General features: G+C 44.1%; 2 protein-coding genes across 7 annotated transcripts in view; one reads left to right on the forward strand and one right to left on the reverse strand.

Annotated features, from left to right (window-relative positions):
• The window catches only part of a2m1 (alpha-2-macroglobulin 1), a 29,472-nt gene extending 11,971 nt beyond the window's left edge, over positions 1 to 17,501 (forward strand). The window contains exons 14-36 of one of the 5 annotated variants that reach the window (XM_089014558.1): positions 41 to 186; positions 264 to 413; positions 1,467 to 1,664; positions 2,590 to 2,689; positions 4,025 to 4,175; positions 4,269 to 4,494; positions 4,625 to 4,751; positions 7,447 to 7,568; positions 7,697 to 7,748; positions 7,876 to 7,959; positions 8,909 to 9,085; positions 9,193 to 9,274; positions 11,561 to 11,717; positions 12,514 to 12,588; positions 13,053 to 13,215; positions 14,243 to 14,442; positions 14,499 to 14,714; positions 15,048 to 15,166; positions 16,069 to 16,159; positions 16,245 to 16,313; positions 16,562 to 16,667; positions 16,830 to 16,871; positions 17,038 to 17,501. In XM_089014558.1, the coding sequence (XP_088870684.1) occupies positions 41 to 186; positions 264 to 413; positions 1,467 to 1,664; positions 2,590 to 2,689; positions 4,025 to 4,175; positions 4,269 to 4,494; positions 4,625 to 4,751; positions 7,447 to 7,568; positions 7,697 to 7,748; positions 7,876 to 7,959; positions 8,909 to 9,085; positions 9,193 to 9,274; positions 11,561 to 11,717; positions 12,514 to 12,588; positions 13,053 to 13,215; positions 14,243 to 14,442; positions 14,499 to 14,714; positions 15,048 to 15,166; positions 16,069 to 16,159; positions 16,245 to 16,313; positions 16,562 to 16,667; positions 16,830 to 16,871; positions 17,038 to 17,060 (2,876 nt within the window). In that variant the 3' untranslated portion in view covers positions 17,061 to 17,501. The remainder of the gene's footprint in view (positions 1 to 40; positions 187 to 263; positions 414 to 1,466; positions 1,665 to 2,589; positions 2,690 to 4,024; positions 4,176 to 4,268; positions 4,495 to 4,624; positions 4,752 to 7,446; positions 7,569 to 7,696; positions 7,749 to 7,875; positions 7,960 to 8,908; positions 9,086 to 9,192; positions 9,275 to 11,560; positions 11,718 to 12,513; positions 12,589 to 13,052; positions 13,216 to 14,242; positions 14,443 to 14,498; positions 14,715 to 15,047; positions 15,167 to 16,068; positions 16,160 to 16,244; positions 16,314 to 16,561; positions 16,668 to 16,829; positions 16,872 to 17,037) is intronic. The other 4 variants (XM_089014560.1, XM_089014561.1, XM_089014562.1 and 1 more) reach the window with 4 other exon arrangements.
• LOC148888867 (porphobilinogen deaminase-like) overlaps positions 1 to 19,382 on the reverse strand; it is a 116,561-nt gene extending 97,179 nt beyond the window's left edge. For both annotated transcript variants that reach the window (XM_089014567.1, XM_089014566.1), the window contains exon 1: positions 19,362 to 19,382. The gene's annotated coding sequence lies outside the window, so the exon portion shown is untranslated. The remainder of the gene's footprint in view (positions 1 to 19,361) is intronic.
• Between the last annotated feature and the right edge of the window lie 2,532 nt (positions 19,383 to 21,914).

Genomic DNA, 21,914 nt, shown 5'->3' on the forward strand with positions numbered 1-21,914 from the left:
CATTTGATTCAGTCCAAATCTTGTTTTTACCTCACGTCAGTGAACAAAGGGGAGGTGAGCATCCCCCTCCATCACGTCACGGACCTGGCGCCCTTTGCTCAGGTCGTTCTTTACACGGTGTTGCCTGGCGGCGAGGCCGTGGCCGACAGCCACGACTTCCCCATCCAACTCTGTCTCAAAAACAAGGTTGGACCTGAAGATCAACGTTGTCCATGGTGTCAAACAACAGATCATTTTGACAGCAAGCCATGTGTTCTGATCAGGTTTCTGTGAAGTTCCCAAGCATCCAGGAGCTCCCAGCGGAGAAAACCACCTTGAAAGTGCAGGCTCATCCTGGCTCTTTGTGCTCCGTTCGAGCCATTGACCAAAGCATCCTTTTGCTGCAATCAGAGAAGGAACTCACGGTTGGCTATGTAAGACAAAATCTACTTGAAACCCAAACATCACTCCCCACCCTTGTTTAGATGCTAATTTCAAAAAAATTGGACCAAACAAGTTTCAGGTTTGAAATGTGTCTCTCTCTGCCTTTGACACTTCTTGTTGAACATTCTGCCTTTCTACCATTGTCCCAAAATTCAGGTTTCATCTCTTATGTGCCAATGGACAATCGGCGTCAACAAAGACTCTCTTAGATTAGATTACATTAGTCTTTATTGGTCTCTCACTGGAGGAATTGACATTTCACAGCAGCAAAGTGATGAAAGGAAAAGAAGTAGGAAAACAAAATACAGGAGCTGCTGTAAAGGCAGACACTCTCGCACCGCCATCTTGAAGTCAAAACAACAAAAAAGCAAAATAACAAATAATGGGACACTACACAAAAGACACAGACAATATTCAATTGTAAGCACTTTCTGCCCCCTCTTTGTCGTATGAAGCAGTGCGAGATGAAAGAGGAGAGGATCAAAGCGTCCTTTTCACCAGTGGTTCAGGGACGTCATGGTGAAATGTACAAGTCTGCTACAAGCTAAAGGTTAAAAGCAAACACGAAGCTGCAGCATCCATTGACCAACACAGATTGTCTCACGTTTCCTGCTCCCCGTCAATCCGCTTCAATTCCAAGCCGCGACTGTCCCCCCCCCCCAAAAAAAAAAAAAAAAAAAAAAACAAGACTCGTGAGAGCACTCGCCAGTGGCTGCCTACTTGGCTGCCATCTTGGACTTCCTCTACATCGTTCAGTCATCAAGGAATGGAAAAAAACTTGTGTCCACACAAAATGTCATTTCAACATTTTTTTTTGTAGTCATCCATCCCTGCTTCTTCATAAATGTGATTTTTTTTTTTTTTTTTTTTATTTTTTTTTTTTTTTTTTTTTGTGCTCCGACTGATTTAGTGTTTTTTTTTTTTTTTTTTTTGTGCTCCGACTGATTGCAAATAGTGTGTTGTGTGTGTGTGTGTGTGTGTGTGTGTGTGTGTGTGTGTGTGTGTGTGTGTGTGTGTGTGTGTGTGTGTGTGTGTGTGTGTAGGTGTACAACCAGCTGCCCCTGCAGAAGCTGTCAGGATACTCGGACGAGATTGACGATGATGAGCCATATCCTTGCTTTCCGGAGCCCATCCCAGAGGCTGAACCTGAGATGTTGGTGGATGTCGACCAAGGGCGGAGCAAGCGCTCACATTATTTTGCACCCACCACTCAAAAAGATGATGTTTTCAGCATTTTCAAAGTAAGACTTTGGACTTGACACTTAAGCAGGTTGAATCAAGTCTCACTGACATTGGCCGGCGTGGTTGTATCTTATCTGTCGCTTCACAAAAATGGACTAAATCCGACTTCAACGGACCAAAAAAAAATCATTGTCACCGCCCTCGCCACTCTCGAGGACTTGCACACTGTAAGAATCCAAACAAGGGCGTGGAAAATCCTACTGGACCCACCGCACCCTGCCCACCACCTTTTCCAGCAGATTTTTCAACAGCTTATTCCCCCGTCGGTCACCATTAACTCTCTAAGCAGTCATCCAAATCCAACTATCTAGTCCTCCATTTTTCTTCTGAGGATACTAGTGCAGCGTGTTCTATCACAGACAAATTATTTATGTTCTACATACTTGGCCAATAAAGATGATTCTGATTCAGAATCTGTGACCTGAATTTTAAGTATCTTAAATATATTATTACATATGTCATTGTTAAGTGTTAAGTGGGAACTATGCTACTCAATTCTGACGTTCAGTGTATTAGCCCATAGCTATTGCTATTTAGGTGGCTAGCTATCTATCTAGCTAGCTATTTTTAGCTATCTAATAGCTGGCTAGCTAACGTTCTACCTATTTGGCCATCTAGGTGGCTAGCTATCTAGGTAGCTATATGTTGGCTCGGTATCTTTCGATCTATTTACTTCCGGGTTGAGTGAACGCAGGTGCATGTGGCAGCCGCTGCTCACCCACAGAAAAACTTATCCTGTGACTCTAAAGTGTCCTCAAGAGTTTTGAAAGGTGCTCATAAATGACATTTATTATTATTATTATTATGATTATTATGATTATTATTATTGGAAGCTCATTATAAGGTCAAAAAGGTCAAAATAAGAAGTCAAATAAGAAGATGAGGATTTTGTTCTCACTTGTAAATGTATTTTTCTTCTTTCAGGCGATTGGAGTCAAGCTTGTGACCAATTCGAATGTGAAGAAACCTTACGACTGCCAACAACATAAATTTGGCTTTTACTATGACGGTATGTTGGCTCTTGGTATGTACCAATCTATACTACTTTGTCACATTGTAGCACAAGTTGCTTTATCAACTTCTCATCAGAGTACACATAATTTTTCTTTATTTTTTAATGAATGAAATCATTACAGCGACGCATCTGAAGTCCACCGTGTATAATCATTCTCATTCTTCTGGGGAGCTTGAAATGCTTTGCTTTGTTGTGCAGGTTCCAATATTTGAACTGCGAAAATGCAACACAAATACTGTGCAGTCATACCTCAGCTTACAAATGCTTTAGCTCACAAACTTTTCGCCCTCAGCAACATTAAATTCGTGAGAATTTAATCTTGGCATAGAAACAAGTTTTCAGCAGACGAACTAAACCACACCGCACCACGGTGGCTGGCAGACTAGTTTTCGTCACCTACTTTCTTTGAGTGTAGACGTGGTTTCTTATCAAGCGGAGTACTTTTGCTATTATGGGAGCGAAAAAGACCCCACCACAGGCTAGTGTTAAGCCCAAGAGGACATAAAAGAAAATGACGGCCGAGCAGAAGAAGGAAATCATTGAACAACACCAACGAGTTGTGCGTTTGTGTGACTTAGCTGTCCCAGTACCATTACGCTAAGTTGACCATTGCTTCCTTCCATTGACAACTGCCATCACAAAGGTCAATAAAACGACTTTATTATAAACTACAATTTATTTCTTTAATTACAAAACAATATCACATTAATTATACATAAAATAAGGTATATTTTGTGTCGTTTTAAGGCTTATTTAGTAGAAGATGATGTTTTATGGGGACCTCGGAACGGATTATTCTCATTTCAATTGTTTCTTAGGGCAAATAAATTTTTGGAAGATGAACTTTTCGCTTTACACACACTTTCTGGTAATCAATTAAGTTCATGAGCTGAGGTATCACTGTACCTCCATATAAAAAAAATCGGCATCCGCTGTTTTCAATGTGCCACTGGTATCGTTTTCTGTTTATTCCAATGAAGTAAGTTTGTTTTTTCAGATGATTCTGGTTGATTCCAATTAGCTCATTCACTGCCATTCCCGAATGTATTCGGGAATTGAAAATATGTCCGATAAAGCGCTGGTCAGACTTGTGGCTATGTTTTTCCTATTTACACGAGGGGGCAGCATTTGCCTTTTGTACAGCCGCCCCCACTTGCACCTCATATAACTCCAGATCCATATAATTTAGGAATTAACTCTTTTTTTTGGATGAAAGAAGAGAGTCAGGTTTCTAACGCTGCATGTAGTCCTAAAAAGTCAATCTTCTGTGGGTCCTGCAATTTAATTGAGAATGACAAAAACCCTGGCACTGGAGTGGAGTTACCATATGCTTTTATGTGTTAGTAGCAGACGTGGAAGATGCCCCGGTTTCCATGGCCTTCAATGTGATGCGGGTCTCTGGTAAAGACGGTGTGGGGAAAACTAAGGAGGAGAAGAAGGAGACCATTCGGACATTCTTCCCAGAAACGTGGATCTGGGACCTGCTTTCTGTTGGGTAAATGTCTTCACGTGGCAGACCATCGTAACATTCTTTAAATATGAATGTTCCTGCTTCAAGTAAGCTCTTGATGTGCCTTGGTGTGTTCAGAGACGAGGGGACAGCGAGTGTGGAGAAGAGCGTCCCAGACACCATCACCAAATGGGCCGCCGGCGCCTTCTGCGTGTCGTCGGTGGGCTTCGGCGTCTCAGCCACTACGGCGCTGACTGTCTTCCAGCCCTTCTTCGTCAGTCTCACGCTGCCTTACTCTGTCATCCGTGGGGAAGTGTTTCCTCTCAAAGCCACCGTCTTCAACTATCTCTCCAAGTGCATCGTGGTAAATATTTACGAGGCATTCAAAAAGTGACCTTTTGGACAGGATTCCAAATGATTTCATTTGGTTCTTGGATGGAAAGTGGCATTTGGACTGCTTTCTGATTCTGGCCAATCTGTGACAATGTCTGCAGGTGAAAGTGACACTGGCTGAGTCGGACATGTACTCCTTCACAAACTGCCACGAGTGCCAATATAGCGTTTGTCTTTGCAGCGAGGAGAGCAGAACCTTCACTTGGATCGTCACTCCAACCGCCCTCGGTATGTCAATGACCACATTGCCTCATTTTGCCCTCCTGCGGCTCACGTTGACGACTGTACTATGACCTTCAGTGTATTCCTCATTACATTCTGGTATTTAGCGTAGTTCCCGGTGTATAAGGTGCACCCGCGAGCCTCGATTTTCTTCCAAAGATGACCTTGCACCTTATACGCCCCTCGGTGTGCCTTATATGTGAAGTCATATTGAGCCACAACAGGTCTCGCAACTAATGTCAATCGCCAATGACTCCATTTCCAGCCTCTACTGTAGCGCCTTATAATTTGGCGTGGCTTATATTAGGAAAATATTTATAGATTTCTATATTATATTTAAAACACTTCTTCAGTTCAAAATAGAATTACCATATTATCCGGTGTATAAGGCGCACCGTAGTATAAGGCCCACCTCCAATGAATGACAAAAGTGTTTCAAAATAATATAGGAATATGTATATCAGTTTTCCAAATACGAGGTGCACCGTAGTATAAGGCGCACCCCAATGAATGACAAGTTTAAAAAAAATTATATATATTATATCAAAGTTTTCCAAATATAAGACGCACCAGAGTACGAGGCGCACCCCCAATGAATGGTGTATTTTCAAACTTTTTTCACATATAAGGCGCATTGAAGTCTAAGGCGCACCTTCAATGAATGAAAAAAATGTCCAAATATAATTTATAAACGTTTTCCAAATGCAGGTAACATCCGACTTATGACCAGCTCGACTTACAACCACCCGTACTTAGGACCACGACCTCCAGACCCTATTTTTTAAAATGTTAATTCTACGCCTGGCACCGCAACGCGCTAGCGGGCTGGCAACGCGCACAACAATTTTGGCCAGGCAGCCAGCCAGCATCTCACTCTGGCACAGCAAACGACTGTGTGATGGCACCAGAGGGGGAAAGTTTGCGTGTCATTTAGCCTCCGAGTCTATATTCAACTTTTTGAATGGATTTCGACTTGCGACCGTTTGGTCGGAACAGAACTCTGTCGTAAGTCAGATGTTACCTGTAGAAGGCACACCACATTATAAGGTAGAGGCTGTGGTTACGCAATAAATCTTCGACGGGGGGTAAATGGAGTCTGCAGCTGCTGACAGAGACTCAATATGACTTCCCATATAATGTGCACCGGCGTATAAGGCGCAGGCTCATCTTTGGAAGAAAGTCAAGGCTTTTGGGTGCGCCTTATACACCGGAAAATACGCTATGTTACAATTGATACGAGGTAAGACAAAAAGAAGTGAGTGAAAAGGTCCAACTTTTAGTCAATTGAAAGGGAATGACGTGAATGTGAAAGCAAAACAAGGTGGATTAGGGTCCAAAGCTGAGGAGGTTTAATCGCCCCCGTCAAGCAGTGGTGAGGACGAAGGAGGCTTTCCGGAGTGTCAAATGGTGCCGCTCCATCTCCTCCTTCCCTTCTTCTGCCAGCCTCGCTGACAATCGCTTGTACTCACACGTCAGGTAGCATCGCTGATGAAATACTTGGAAAGTCTCTCCCACCGGGGCTGATCTCCACTTGGCCTCACTGTGAACAATTTTGGGCTGCCAATAACACCGAGGCGAGCTCCACATCATTTTGCTATGGCGGAGAGTGTGGAAGGGAAGGAAACACGGGGGGGATTCATGACTGAAATCTGGGACAGGAAGTGAAATTCAGAGGGGGTGCTGGGGATGTAGGGGTAACCTCCAAAAAACAAATGAGTCCTGAAAGTCGTACATTGTCCATTTTTTGTAAACTGGGATTGGCCTGGATTAGCCTTGCAGTGGAGAAATGGACATTTCACAGCAGCGGAGTGATCAAAGTATGAGGAAAGGACAGAAAGAAGTAGACAAGCAACATAGAGGAGCTGCTGTCAAGGTAGCTACTCTCGCAGCGCCATCCTGAAGTCATAAGAACAAAAAAGCAAACTAACAAATGTGACACAACACAAAAGACACATACAGTTATTCAATCTTTAGCAGTTTCTGCACCCTCTTTGTCGTATGACGCAGTTCGAGATGAAAGAGGAGAGGATCAAAGTGTCCTTTTCACCAGTGGATCAGGGACGTCATGATGGAATGTGCACGTCTGCTACAAGCTAAAAGTTGAAAGCAAACACGAAGCTGGAGCATCCATTGACGAAAACAGATTGTCTCACATCCCATTTAAATCCGCTTCAATTCCAAGCCGCGACCGGAGACTGTTCAACAGCACCGACTTTTCCGCTGAACAAAGCGGGGCTGTGAAAAAGCTGACCATGACAGATGCAAAAAAGCACAATGGCCCCTGAGCTGTCCAGCGATGACATTCAAATGGCACCGACGTTCCTCAAAAACAGTGCTAGCATATTCACGACTGAAGACACACGTCTTCACATGTCCTCTAAATAGAAGTACAGTGATACTTCGGCTTACGAACGCTTTAGCTCACCAACCTTTTGCCTTACGAACATTAAATTCACGAGAATATCATCTTGGCATACAAACTAGTTTCCGGCCAATGAACCAAACCACACAACGCCACGGTTTTATTATTATACAGTACAGTTTAATTCTTTACTTACAATCCAATGGCACATTTATCATACATAAAATGATGTATATTTTGTGTAGTTTTAAGGCTTGTTTAGTCGAAAATGATGTTTTACGGGGACCTAGGAAGGGATAGTTTGTGAGGTGAGGTATGACTGTCCTTGTCTTGACTCAGGCCAGATTGATGTGAAGGTGAGCGCCGAGGCCGTGAAGTCCAGCGTTTTGTGCGGCAACGAGGTGGCTTCCGTCCCCGACGTGGGCCGCGTGGACACGGTGGTCCGCCGCCTACTGGTGGAGGTCCGTCCCTGTCACATGATCACATGACTTCTTCTTCTTCTCTCTGGGCTGCCGTCCACTCAGCTTTTCTTTTGGAATTGTGCAATCCACTGCAATGGAAACATCCTCCGTGTTGGTTTCTCTTGCAGGCGGAAGGAACGCCGCAGTCGGTCAGTCACAACGCCCTCCTCTGTCCTGCAGGTACGGTTTTTGCCAGACACCATTTTGAAACTCTCTGTTTTTGATGCATTTGAAAATGGATTCTTTGGCCGCTACATGAAATATCACCGTCATTTGCTAACTCTTTTTCCATTCTCTTTGTTGCCAGAGGGACCGGTGGTAAAGAACATCTCTCTCCTCATGCCAGAAATGTTTGTTGCCGCATCTGCTAGAGCCACTGTCTCTGTTCTTGGTAAAAAGAAATAACTAGATCGATAGATAAATAAATAAATACAGTGATGCCTCGGCTTACAAACTTAATTGGTTCCTAGAAAATGTCTGTAAGGCCAAACGTTTGTCTTCCAAACATTTATTTCCCATAAGAAACCATTAAAATGAGAATAATCCGTTCCAGGGTCCCCATAAAACATCATTTTCTACTAAATAAGCATTAAAACGACACAAAATATACCTTCTTTTACGTATAATAAATGTGCTATTACATTGTAATTAAAGAAATAAACTGTACTGTATAATAAAGTCCTTTTATTGACCTTTGTGATGGTCATTGATGTTGTTGCCTCTTGATGATATCCGAGTGAAGTTGCTGTGCTTTCTTGGCGATAATACCCTCACTCACACTGTCCCCTGCTAGCCGCTTTTCATTAATCCAAATCAACAGAAAGTTTTCAACCTCTACTATTGCCTTAGACAACACAGAAACACCCTTAGCCACGCATAGCAATGGTCGACTTAGCATCCTGGTACAGGGACGCCAAGTCACACAAACGCACACCTCGCTCCTGTTTTTCGATGATCTCCTTCTTCTCCTCGACCGTCATTTTCTTTTGTGTCCTCTTAGGCTTAACACAAGCCTGAGGTGGGGTCTTTTTCGCTCCCATAATAGCAAAAGTATGCCACTCGATAACAAACCACATCTGCACTCAAAGAAAGGTGGTGTGGAAAACTAGTCCGCCAGCCACCAATGTGGTTTGGTTCGTCCACCGAAAACTAGTTTGTATGCCAAGATTAAATTCTCGTGAATGTAATGCAAGTAAGGCGAAAAGTTGGTGAGCTAAAGCGTTGGTAAGCCGAGGTCTCACTGTAAATAAATAAATGTTGCTCACGCTAGAGAAGAGTACTTGTACCACGTCTCTTGCGAGACCTGTCCGGCTTCTTTGATTTGATTTTTCTTGCTGAAGGTGACCTGATGGGCCGAGCCATGAAGAACCTGGACAAACTGCTAGCGATGCCCTATGGCTGCGGGGAGCAGAACATGTTGCTCTTTGCCCCCAACGTCTTCATTCTCAACTACCTGAAAAGCACCGCTCAACTGACTGATGACATTCTTCACAGGGCAACGCGCTTCCTCCAGAGTGGTGAGTCTTCGATGGCCACCACGGAAGGAAAAAAAAAAACAAGATCAGATCAGATTTCACAATGGAGAAATTCCCAATGGACAAGTGCACGTGTGTGTATGTTGCAGGATACCAAAGGGAGCTCACCTACAAGCACGACGATGGCTCCTACAGCGCCTTTGGCAAGAGCGACGCGTCAGGCAACACCTGGTCAGTGGTCAATGATTAGCATTAGCAATTTCAAGGGATTAGTACACTGATACCTTGGCTTACAAGCTTAATTGCTTCCCAGACAGAGTGTGGAAGGTGAAAAGTGTGTCTCCCAAAAATTCATTTCCCGTAGGAAACCATTCAAATGAGAGGAATCCGTTCCCAGGTCCCCATAAAAGGTCATTATCTACTTTGTAATTTTCTAAGCCTTAAAACTACACAAACTATACGCTGAGGATGTGCTCTATGTGAACTGGTTAAGCATGGTGCGAGGAGGACTACTGGCTTTGGAGTTTTACACTCCCGAGAACAAGAACTGGAGACAGGCTCACATGCAGGCACGTTTTATGATCCGGCGTGTGTTGCTGGAAGCCGGCGAGGGTTTGGTGGGCCTGAAGGAGACCACGGGACCCCACGGGAGACCAATGGAAGCCTGACGTTCGCATCACACTAGACAGAAGCGAGAGAAACACTGTTTTGCTCTTTTGCAACAATCGGAAATCTTTTTTCATTTTGTGCTTAGTTCACCGTGATGGAATCACTCAAAAAAATGGCAGTACAATGGTGGCAATAATCCCTTTTCTGACTTTATTGATTGTAAAACATAAAGTGGTGCAACATTTCACCCTTTGGGGTTTTTATATGATTATATTGCAGTTGGATTTTTGTAATTCCACCATGGAGGAAAGTTGCATGTTGGCGATGTTCATGAAGTCATCTTCACACTTTGAATTTACTGTCAGAAAAATATTTGCCTTGTATCTGAGCTTGTCACCGATGTCACTGCTGGATGATAATCGGAAATGACCAAAACAAAAAAACTCAATATGAGAAGAAATGACGCAACAGCTACATCATCAGATGTTTGTGAACATTTTCAAGTACTTGCTGCTTTTGTTTTATTCCGCTTCCAAGTTGACACTTCGTTTGATAGGAGAGTCAAAATGGCAGCCGAGCAGACAAATCCAAATCCAGCCGTTTACTTTCGGGGGGGCTGCAGGCGGAAAATGCCAACATTTGCTTCAAATGTGCTTAAAGCGCATCGCCTGGGGAGGATTGGACAAATGTTTATTCATGTATTCATTTATTTATGTTTCTGGCTGAAAGGGATGCTGGGAAGTTTGGCACTTGGTGCGTACGTACGGGGGTGGCTGTTGTCGGAACAACCACTCAAGTGTCCCATCACCTTATTATTTGCAACAAAAGATGTGACGGAACGGCTTGTGTATGTTGCGTTGATGAAATAGGACTGGGCAAAAAAAAAGGCATGTGAAGAAATAGTAACTACCGTATTTTCCCGTGTACTTAGGAACTTAATTGGTTCCCAGACAGAGTGTGTAAGGCGAGAAGTGTGTATCCCCAAAATTCATTTCCCATAGGAAACCATTCAAATGAGAATAATCTGTTCCCGGGTCCCCGTAAAACAGAGTTTTCTAGTAAATAAGCCTTAAAACTACACAAAATATCCCCGAATGGAGTGGCCACTTTCATCAGCATTAAACACTTGATGAGGAACGCAGCCTTCTTCTTTCACCATCTTGACAAATGGTGCTTTCTCTGCGATCATTTGACCTGGTTCCGCATCAATTGTGTTCTGTTTAGCTTTTTGCATCAAGTGTACAGATGGCTTGCGCGGGTTATTTGTGGAGCCTGATTGATGGGATATTTTAACCTTGCAGTCTACACTTTGCCTTTGAACTATCAATAAAGTTGAAACGAGTCCAAATTTCACTGTTTTCTATCTCTTTTCTCTCTCTGTCTGTACCCCCCCCCCCCCACTGCTACCTTCTTGACCAATCAGGTGGCTTTAACCAAAGACTGGGGGCGGGGAATAGAAGACAAAAATGAGTGGGCTGCCATTTTCTTGTTAGGAGAACCTGCTCATTCGCGAACGACACATCGCTCATTGTAGTAGTAATAGTTCGTATGCCAAGGTTAAATGTTCATCAATTTAACGTTTGTAAACCGAAAAGTTTGTAAACCAAGGGGTTGGTAAACCGAGGTATCACTGTATATTTGAATATTTTTTGCTTGTTGTAACAACAAATCCTGTAGTTGTCACACTGTTGTAATATTGAATTGATGTTAATATTTGCTGCTGAAAGTTGTTGCGGCCCCTCGGTTGGATTGAGCTCAACTCTTTTCAGATCACACACAAGCTGCTTGCGCAATGATTCCAAAATTTGGGCTTAGCGCCACAGGCACTTTCTTCTTTGTGATCTTTTGAAATGTCTCTCTCTCTCTCTCTCTCTCTCTCTCCATCTCTTGATGTGTGGATGTCCTCAGGCTGACCACCTTTGTGATGAAGTCGTTTGGCGGCGCGAGGTCGTACATCTTTGTGGATCCCAAGCACATTTCCGATGCCAAAAGGTGGTTGTCCTCCAAGCAAGGGAGTGACGGCTGCTTCCAATCCGTGGGCAAACTCTTCCACAACGGCATGAAGGTGATGGTGACAATCGGTCCGCTCACACACGATGACCAACCCCACAGTTGACAACCACGATGTGACGGCGACCAATCGATTGTGTGTTAGCATTTGTCTTTGATTGCAAGTTGAACTCATTTGCTGCCATTGCCCAATTTATTCAGTCATTGAAAAGTATGACGTGCACCGCCATTACCTAATTTGGTCGGCTTTTGTTTTTTATTGCTTGAATGCCGATAAAGCGCTGGTCAGACCTCTGGCACTGTTTTTTCCTTTCCACGAGGTGGCAGCATTTGCCCGTCGTCCATGCTAGCGCTTTGTTCCAGCTTCAGCTCTTGTTAAAGCGCTATCTAAACCAATATTGCATTGTATTTTGGACAGCCGCCCCCATTTCAAGCTCATATAACTCCAGACCCATATCATTTAGGAATTAGCTCTTTTTTTCCTCATGAAAGAATACAGTCTAAGGTTTCTTACGCCATATTGAATGTTGATGTCGTCCTAAAAGTCAATATTCTGTGGGTCCTGGAAAATAAATCAATATGTATGTATTGTATTGTATTTTGTACAACCGCCCTCATTTCAAGCTCGTATAACTCCAGACTCATATCATTTAGGAATTAACTCATTTTTTTCTTATGAAAGAAGAGTGTCTAAGGTTTCTTACGCTGCATGAATGTTGATGTAGTCCTAAAAGCCAATATTGTGTGGGTCCTGTAATTGGAGTGACAATGACAAAAACCCTGGCAGCGAACGAGTTGATGTCTGAGGAGCAAAATGGAATCTTTGATTGCTTCTTTTCATGTCTCATCAGGGAGGAGTGAGTGACGACGTGTCCCTCACGGCTTATGTGGTCGCCGCCCTGTTGGAAGTGGACGCCAACGTTGACGTGAGTGAGACGCCACGCCCCTTTGAGGGGCTCCAGTGCACAAAGCTTCACGCCACGCCCCTTTGGAAAACATCACGTTTAGCCGCCTCTTCATTTTTAGTGTGCGAATGTGGCCATGTTGAGGTCAGTCCCACCTTTTTAGCTGTGATTTTAGCCTTTGTTGGTTTTCTGTCCTCGATATCAGGGCTAGCAAAGTCTTTTTTTGTTGCCAGATTTGGCCCCCAGGCCATGATTTTGACACCTGTGATGTCAGGGATTAGCCAGGCAGCCGATTAGAAAGAGAACTAGCTAACTAGCTCGTTCGCTGGCGAGTTTGTTCGCTAGCTAGCCTGTTCGCTAGCTAGCTCGATAGATGAGCATGGAATTTGATTTGCTTCCGGCGACCGAATAAAATGATGTGATGGGCCAGATTTGGCCCCCGGGCCTTGACTTTGACACGTTTCTTTGCGTGTGTTCCGTCACAGGATTCTGCGATCCAGGGGGGCCTGGATTGCCTGAAGAAGGCAGCCGGCCGGACGGACAACTTGTACACCACGGCGCTGATGTCCTACACCTTCACCCTGGCGAAGGATGAAGAGATGAGGCTCAAACTCATCACCTACTTGCACCACAAGTCCACCACAACGGGTACATTTCAAATTGTTTTTGCTTTTGGACCTTTTCAATTCACCAATCCACACTCATTCTGGTTCGGATTGGATTAGATTAGATTAGCCTTGATTAGTCTTGCAGTGGAGAAATGAACATTTCACAGCGGCAAAGTGATTAAAGGAAAGAAAGAAGTAGACAAAAAATACAGGAGCTGCTGTAAAGGCAGACACTCTTGCGGCGCCATCTTGCAGTCAAAATGGATGCTAGGGCTAGGTGTTAGCTTTCGACATTTAGTTTGTAGCAGACGGGCACATTCCACCATGACGTCCCTGCTCCACTGCTGAAAAGGATGCTTTGATCCTCACCTCTTCATCTAGAACTGCTTCATGTCACAAAGAGGGTACAGCAAGTGCTGAAGAATGAATGACTCTCTATTTTATTTAGTTTTCTGACTTCGGGATGGAGTGGCTGCCCCTCCAGCAGCTCCTGTATTTTGTTTTTCTACTTCTTTCTTTCCTTTCCTCTTCCTCTCATCACTTTGCTGCTATGTTACTTCCGGGTAGAGTGAACGCTGGTGCAAATAGTGCCACTGCTCACCCGCACACACACACACAAAAGTTCTTATCCCGTGACTGTAAAGCGTCCTTTTCACCAGTGGATCAAGGACGTCATGGTGGAATGTGCACGTTTGCTACAAGCTAAATGTTGAAAGCAAACATGAAGCTGACCAAAAGAGATTGTCTCACATTTCCTGCCCCATGTGCTGTAAATCCGCTTCAATTCCAAGCCGCGACCGATCCACAGAAGCTCTTTTCTTCTGGTGGCTGGCTCCACCCAGCCTTGGACTGTCCAACGTGACAACGGTGAAAATGCTGAAATTACATTCCTTCCATAGCACATTGGTGCTACCGAAAAGGCGCAGTCTCCTCCTTGATGAATGTCGTGGGCAAAAATGTTGATAAACAACAAAAAAAGCAAAGGTCGTGAGAGCACTTGCTCATGGCTACGTACTCGGGCGCCATCTTGGACTTCCATTCCGTGATCCGCGTTGATGTTGCGGCAGGCGGAAGGCGCCATTGGCGGCGAGGGGGCGTCTCTGGGGAAGGAGTGGATTCTCTGGAGGTGGAGATCACCTCCTATGTGCTCCTGGCGCTGGTCTCCGGGCCTCCCCTGTCGCCGGATTTCGGACTGGACTACGGCTCCGGCATCGTGCGCTGGCTCACGCAGCAGCAAAATCCCTACGGAGGCTTCTCTTCCACCCAGGTAAGCGAAGCTGCGAGCGGGAGTTTGGAGAGGCTTTTGACGCTTGCCCCCCTCAGGACACGGTGGTGGCCCTCCAGGCGCTGGCCAAATACGGCGCCGCCACCTACAGCGTTGAGGGCAAGACCACGGTGACGGTGACGTCCTTGGGAGGTCTCCACAAGGAATTTGTGGTGGACCAGAGCAATCGGCTCCTCTACCAGGAGGAGAAGCTCAGCGACGTCCCTGGAGAATACGCCATCGAAGCCGAGGGGCAGAGTTGCGTTCTGGCACAGGTACACAAGCAACGTTTCGGGAATTGGATTGGATGGACCTTTATGCGTCTCGCAGTGGAGAAATTAACATTTCACAGCAACAAAGTTATGAAAGGAAAGAAAACAAAAGACAGGAGCTGCTGGGAAGGGATCCATCAACTCTGGCCGTGCCATCTTGAAGTAAAAAACATACAACAAAAAAACGAAATAACAAATAATGTGACATTCTTCAGCACTTGCTGTACCCTCTTTGTGACATGAAGCAGTTCTAGATGAAAGAGGAGAGGATCAAAGGGTCCTTTACAGCTGTGGATCAGTCAACCTGAAAGGTGTTCCTTGGTTGTTCCTTTCCAGATCTCCATGCATTACAACATCCCGCCTCCTGCCGACTTTTCCGCCTTCAATATGTCGGCCAGCGTCATGTCCAAGTGCAAAGCCAGCAGGCCTCAGATCGTCCTCTTCGTCCATGCCAGGTACGGCGCTTACAATCAAGCATCAAATGTCTTTTCGCACCATGACATTGTACTTAACTCATCCACCGACATTCACCAATTTATTTGGGGTTCGAAAATTGTTTGGCTTTTGTTTTTTCATGCTTGGGTGCCGATAAAGCGCGAGCCGTGGCCTCTGGCAATGTTTTTCCCCTTCCACAAGGGGGCAGCATTTTCCTTGTTTTCCATGTTAGCACTTTGTTGCAGCTTCAGCTGTTGTTCAAGCGCTATATCAACCAAGATGGATGTAATGTTTTGTATTTCGGACAACCGCCCTCATTTCAAGCTCACATAACTCCAGAGCCTTTTATAATAATAACGACTTTATCATACAGTACAGTTTATTTCTTTAATTACAATACAATCGCACATTTATTATACATAAAATAAGGTCTATTTTGTGTAGGTTTAAGGCTTATTTCGTAGAATATTGTGTTTTATGGGGACCTGGGAACGAATTATTCTCATTTTCAATGGTTTCTTATGGGAAATAAATGTTTGGCAGACGAACCTTTTGCCTTACACACACTTTCTGGGAACCAATCAAGTTCGTAAGATGAGGTATCACTGTATATGTTTATATAATATATTTGGAAAATGTTTTTTGTTTTGTTTTTCATTGATTGGGGGTGTGCCTTATACTCCGGTGCGCCTTCTGAAATACGTTCATTTAAAAAGCCAACGAGGCTGGAAAAATCTGTCTGACTCTCGTTGATTTTCAAGACTTGCTGTTCAAACCATAGCATCTCAGATATCGTCGTTTTCTTCTATTTTATTTTGAAAATGGAGGCTTATACACCGGAAAATACAGTCGAATATCTTTTCATTTCATTTTATGATTTGACTAAAGTTGTGGAGAAAGCATTGCGTTGTTTTTTTTCCAGTTATCAGGGCAGGAGGGAAGAGACCAACATGCTCATCATTAACGTCAAACTTTTGTCTGGGCACGTTTTGGAGAAAAACTCTCTGGAGGATGTAAGTTGCCATTTTGTCTTCTTCTTCTTTGTCACCTTTGATCATTTGAACCACGCCGATGGCGCTTCACGCTGTCCTCCTCCAGTTAAGGAAGGACCGCTCGGTGAAGCGAGTGGACCAGGATGAAGGTTATCTCAACATCTACTTGGCTGGGGTAAGAATTTCTTTTCAATGTTTTGGATTGAAAGATGGAAATCAGCGCATTCCCATCGTCAAAATTCACATTTAGCATCTACAAGGACAAACGTAGCCATTCAAGACCAGCCCTGGTGGACTTGAGCAAGACATCTTCTTTCAGTGGGTGTACATTGGGAAAAGTAGTCAACAGCCAGAAAGATGGATATTGTGGCAATCTTCCAATCCGATATGAAATTTGTACGACGTACGTGTTGATGTTTGCAGCTGAAGAAAAGCGAGAAGGTGCTTTACAGCCTGACATTGGAGCAGGACGTCCCTGTCAGGAACCTGAAAGCAGCCGTGGTGAAAATCTACGACTACTACCAGACAAGTAAAATCATCCACCGCTCCATTCATTTCCTTTTTTTGTCATGTCACAAATGTTCTTATTCAAGACACTTTTTAGTCTCTTTAATTTATATGTATTGGTATGTTTTGTTGCAAAACTTGAATTTCCCTTCTTGGGATCACTGAAGGATGATCTTGTATGCAGGTGATGTGGCAGTGACAGAGTACACTTCGCCCTGTACGCAAAGTAAGTACAGTACATGGATCTTCTTGAAGGGAAAATGTGCTCTCTCACTCTCTCTCTCTCTCTCTCTCTCTCTGTGTGTGTGTGTGTGTGTGTGTGTGTGTGTGTGTGTGTGTGTGTGTGTGTGTGTGTGTGTGTGTGTGTGTATGCTGTGACGTTTTCTTTCCAGGTGATGTTGTCAACCAGCTTTAAATAACCACGGAGGGAGGAGCCAACTCAGATTGATATCTGGAAGCCGATAAGTTCATCCAACTTTCTTTCTTTTTCTTCCGATGTTTGTATTTTGTGGGAACGCCCGTGATTGCAAATGGTCTTCCTTCCCTTTCTGTGTCCCTTTCTTTTCTAAATGTGAAATTTCACGTGTTGGTTCTCGCTGCTGCGCGCCAACACTGGAAATGTTGTCATATGTCCGCCTCACTGGAAGCAAGAAAGTCTGACTCCTCCGTCACTCTTTCAACAGGCTTGACAAATCCATGTTTTTTTTCAACATAAATTAGCAGATGATACATTTTAAAAATTCATTTTTCAACAACATTGTGTTTGTATGGTGTGTTTGTAAGAAGCTCAAAGTCGCCATGAGAGTAATGTAATTGTTCTGAAAAATAAAATGGACAACAATCAAGAACAAAACGCCATTGGAGTCTTTGATTTCAAAAGTATATTTCCACCTATTTTTTGATATTTTATATTTGTATAATATTGACACCATCAGCATTTGCGCTCATGCATATGCGGAATGGTTGCAGCTTGGAATTGAAGCGCATTGCTGATGAAAGCGGCCTTTTTTGGAAAAAGATTTCGAAGCAGATTTACATGACGCAGGAAGAGAAGTCCGTCCCTAGGAATAAGCCTATGAAAGATCGGCTAACCGATAGGCTAACCCTCCTTCCTACAGTCCTTATGGAATGTGACTCTTCCTCCCACCTGCTCCCACTCCATTCCATCAAGCCATCACGACCATCACAAAGGTCATTAAAACCACTTTATTATATGGTACATTTTATTTCTTTCATTACAATCCCATAGCACATTTATCGTACATAAAATGAGGTATATATTGTGTTTTGTTTTAAGGCTTATTTAGTTGAAAATGATATCTATGGGAACGGATTATTCTCATTTTAATGGTTTCCTATGGGAAATGAATGTTTGGAATAGACACTTTTCGCCTTACACAGACTTTCTGGGAACCAATTAAGTTCATAAGCCAAGGTATCACAGTATATGTAAAAATGTTTGAAAATACACCATTCATTAGGGGTGTACCTTATACAAAGGAAAATATGGGCGACCCCCTTCAACTTGCTCTCGTGTTTGTCTAAAGGACAAAAACAAGGGGGAAAAAAATCAGATGGCGACTTTTGAGTTGCAGCCGGCGGCACCTTATATAAAGAAACAAAACAAAACAAACAAGCGGTCCGAGCCGGTTGGCTGAGAAATGCCAAGCGCAGCACTTGAGCGTCGTCTCTCTTTTGCAAGGCAGGCCGCTTGCTCGCTAGATCGCTTGCGATTGGACGACGGGCGTCTTCCGCCCCTGCGCTACACGCTTGCACTTGGTTTCATCAGCAAGGAAGCGAGGGGGGAACTCCGCACCCCGTTTCTAGCCGCCGGCGCCACTCGGCAAGGCGGCTCCAAGAGCGCTCGGAGATGCGAGATGCGCCGCCGCTTCATTTCCAGGAATCGCCAAATCGGCGCTAATGACCTGCTTAGCAGCAAAATGGCCTCTCGTTTGCGTCTCCTTCGATTGACATGGAAGGATTTCGTCACGGCGGCGGCGGGTGGGGACGTTGGCGGGAATTCCCTGCCCTGGCCAGGTGGGCGTGTCACTTCTCCTTGACTTTGCGTTCAAGGTCATGAGACGTCGGCAAGTGATGCATCTCAATCGCAAAGCGGCGCCGCCGCCATCTGCATTTCAATGGCGCCGCCGCCGAATCTCGCCAGGAGGCGCTTGAAGAGGCTTTAAGCGGAACCTTGAGAGGCCTTGAAAGGGCTGAAAGCCAACACGCGCGTGTCCCACAGCTCACGACGGCACATCAATGGCAATGCGGCGCACCCAAAGTCTGGGTGGAGCCCAAACGATCCGCTTGCCATGTACACGTCTGACATCCACATTTTCAAGCTTTTCAAGCGTGTTTTGAGGCCACATTTGATTCCCATACAAGCTTTTTGTTCCAGTCATCCATTTTAACACGCTGACATATGACATGGAGGAAACTAACTGATCAAAAGGCCACTAAAAAAAGGCAGTGAATCGTTCCTCCTCATTGATCCTGGTCGGACCAAAACATGCTCAATCACGCAAGCCAATATTTGCCCCAAACGCTTTTATCTTGAGTGAGAAGCTGTGAACACAGTGTTAAGCGGCGAGCTTCCTGCAGCGAAGGCTTTTTGTGACACGGCGCGCAACCTGCTTGCTGCAGATGGTCCCCAAATGAAAACGGGCAAATCAAGTCAATGACTGGCGAGGGAAAGAGCAGCTTGGGAAATGGCGCCTGCCTGCCTGCCTGCCTGCCAGCGCTTTTGTCTCTTTGCCAGACTCAATTTGTCATCAAATGGCTCAATGGGATTACACTGATACCTTGGCTTACGAACTTAATTGGTTCCCAGAAAGTCTGTGTAAGGCGAAAAGTGTCTATTCCAAACATTCATTTCCCATAGGAAACCATTAAAATGAGAATAATCCGTTCCCATAAATATCATTTTCAACGAAATAAGCCTTAAAACAAAACACAATATATACCTCATTTTATGTACGATAAATGTGCTATGGGATTGTAATGAAAGAAATAAAATGTACCATATAATAAAGTGGTTTTATTGACCTTTGTGATGGTCGTGATGGCTTGATGGAATGGAGTGGGAGCAGGTGGGAGGAAGAGTCACATTCCATAAGGACTGTAGGAAGGAGGGTTAGCCTATCGGTTAGCTGATCTTTCATAGGCTCATTGCCTCGGGACGGACTTCTCTTCCTGCGTCATGAAAATCTGCTTCGAGTGTGTAAGGCCAAACGTGTGTATCCCAAAAATTCATTTCCCATAGGAAACCATTAAAATGAGAATAATCCGTTCCCAGGTCCGCATAAAACATCATTTTCTACTTTCAAATTTTCTAAGCCTTAAAACCACACACAATATCTCTTATTTTATGTATAATAAGCCTGCTATGGTATTATAATGAAAGAAATAAACTGTACTATATAATAAAGTGGTTTTATTGACCTTTGTGATGGTCGTTGATGGCTTGGTGGAATGGAGTGGCCGCTTTCATCAGCATTAAACACTTGATGAGGAACGTAGCCTTCTTTCACCATCTTGAGAAATGATCCCTTGTAGGTGCTTTCTCTGCGATCATTTGACCTAGTTCCTCATCAATTGTGTTCTGTTTATCTTTTTGCATCAAGTGTACTCTGCCTTTGAACTATCAAAGTTGAAACCAGTCCAAATGTCACTGTTTTCTATCCCTTTTCTTACTCTCTCTGTCATCTGCCTGTCTCTTTAATGTTTAACCCTCCTCCCCCCACTGCTGCGTTCTTGACCAATCATGTGGCTTTTACCGAAGACTGGGGGCGGGGAATAGAGGACAAAAAAAGCTTTTCAGCCTTTTTCGGCTGCCATTTTCTTGTTAGGAGAATGGGCTCGTTTGCAAACGACACATCACTCATTGTGGCACTCTGTGTGTATCCCAAAAAATAGTTTGTATGCCAAGGTTAAATTTTCATAAATGTAACGTTCGTAAACCGAAAGGTTTGTAAGCCAAGGGCTTCGTAAACCGAGGTATCACTGTATTCACAATGCTTTAGTTAGTAACTCAATCGCTGCCATTCAATACATTTATTCGGGAATTGAAAATATGTCGTCGAGCGCCACTCCCGAATTTGTTCGGGTTTGTTTTTTCATGCTTGGGTGCCGATAAAGCATTGGTCAGACCTCTGGCGATGTTTATTTTCCACAAGGGGGCAGCATTTCCCTTTATTTACATACATACATTACATACGGGGGGCTTTTTGATGAGCTCGATGGACTCATTTAAATGTGTCCAAGGGACTCACGATCAGCACACGTTGTCAGACATGGAAAAGGCAGCGGCAAAATCCTCCTCCAGTGCGTCGCAAAAAGACAGCGAGAGGCGCCGCACGCCCATCGCCGATGTTCGAAGGAGACGCTTGCGCCTCCGGGCCTCGCTCAAGTCGCTCAAGCAAAGCCTTTTGTTTCATTTTTGACACCAATCTCTTCACAAGACTGTATTCCAAAAGCGCGGGGGACAAAAATAAATCCACACGGGTGGCGCAGCAGCGGGCCATGAGCGCCATTGCCGGCAATTTTCGTCACAGACGAAATGAATGTCACACAGGGGCAGTTTGACCATTTCAAAATTGGACTCAAATCAACTCCAATTTATGAGAATCAGAGAGAAAAGACAGAGTCAAAGTCATCCTATTTCAAAATTTCATGCTCTTTTATGCTTAGTTGGCCGAACACAAGGCCCACAATGGAAGCACAGACAATCTGGGGTCAGTCTGAGGTGAACAGACACAGCCTGTTAAACTGTCATCTTCAGGTAGAAGATCTAGCCATTATTTGACAAACAGCTCCATGCTGGTAAATTGCAACGTTGTTAGCTGACACAAGAGTCGTTGAGTAATGTGAATTTCTCCACATGGAAAGTCATCGGGGTTGTCGACGCACGTACGTACTCCTGCTTGAATTTCCACCCAGGGCGACAAAATCCAATCGTAGGCTTCCATTCAGCAGGAAGACATTTCATGAAGGGCAGCCATGCTGATTGTGTCATGTCTTCAAAGAGCAAAGCTGGAGCAATCCTTTTCCTTTTCCAGCACGTTTTTCAATCTCGTCAAATGAAGCCACATGATATCAAATAGGACAGACAGGACTCTTTTTTTTTTAGTTCCTTTTCAGGCACAACAGATTTTTTTGGTGTTGATTTTTCTCACAATTTATTGGTAATTTAAATGATTGTTTTTAGGTTTTACTGCATTAATTAATTAATTAATTAATTAATTAATTAATTAATTTGGTTGTATGCATT

Source organism: Hippocampus bargibanti, linkage group LG14, assembly GCF_051943395.1.
Source record: "Hippocampus bargibanti isolate YZ-2025 linkage group LG14, ASM5194339v1, whole genome shotgun sequence".
Taxonomy (NCBI): domain Eukaryota; kingdom Metazoa; phylum Chordata; class Actinopteri; order Syngnathiformes; family Syngnathidae; genus Hippocampus; species Hippocampus bargibanti.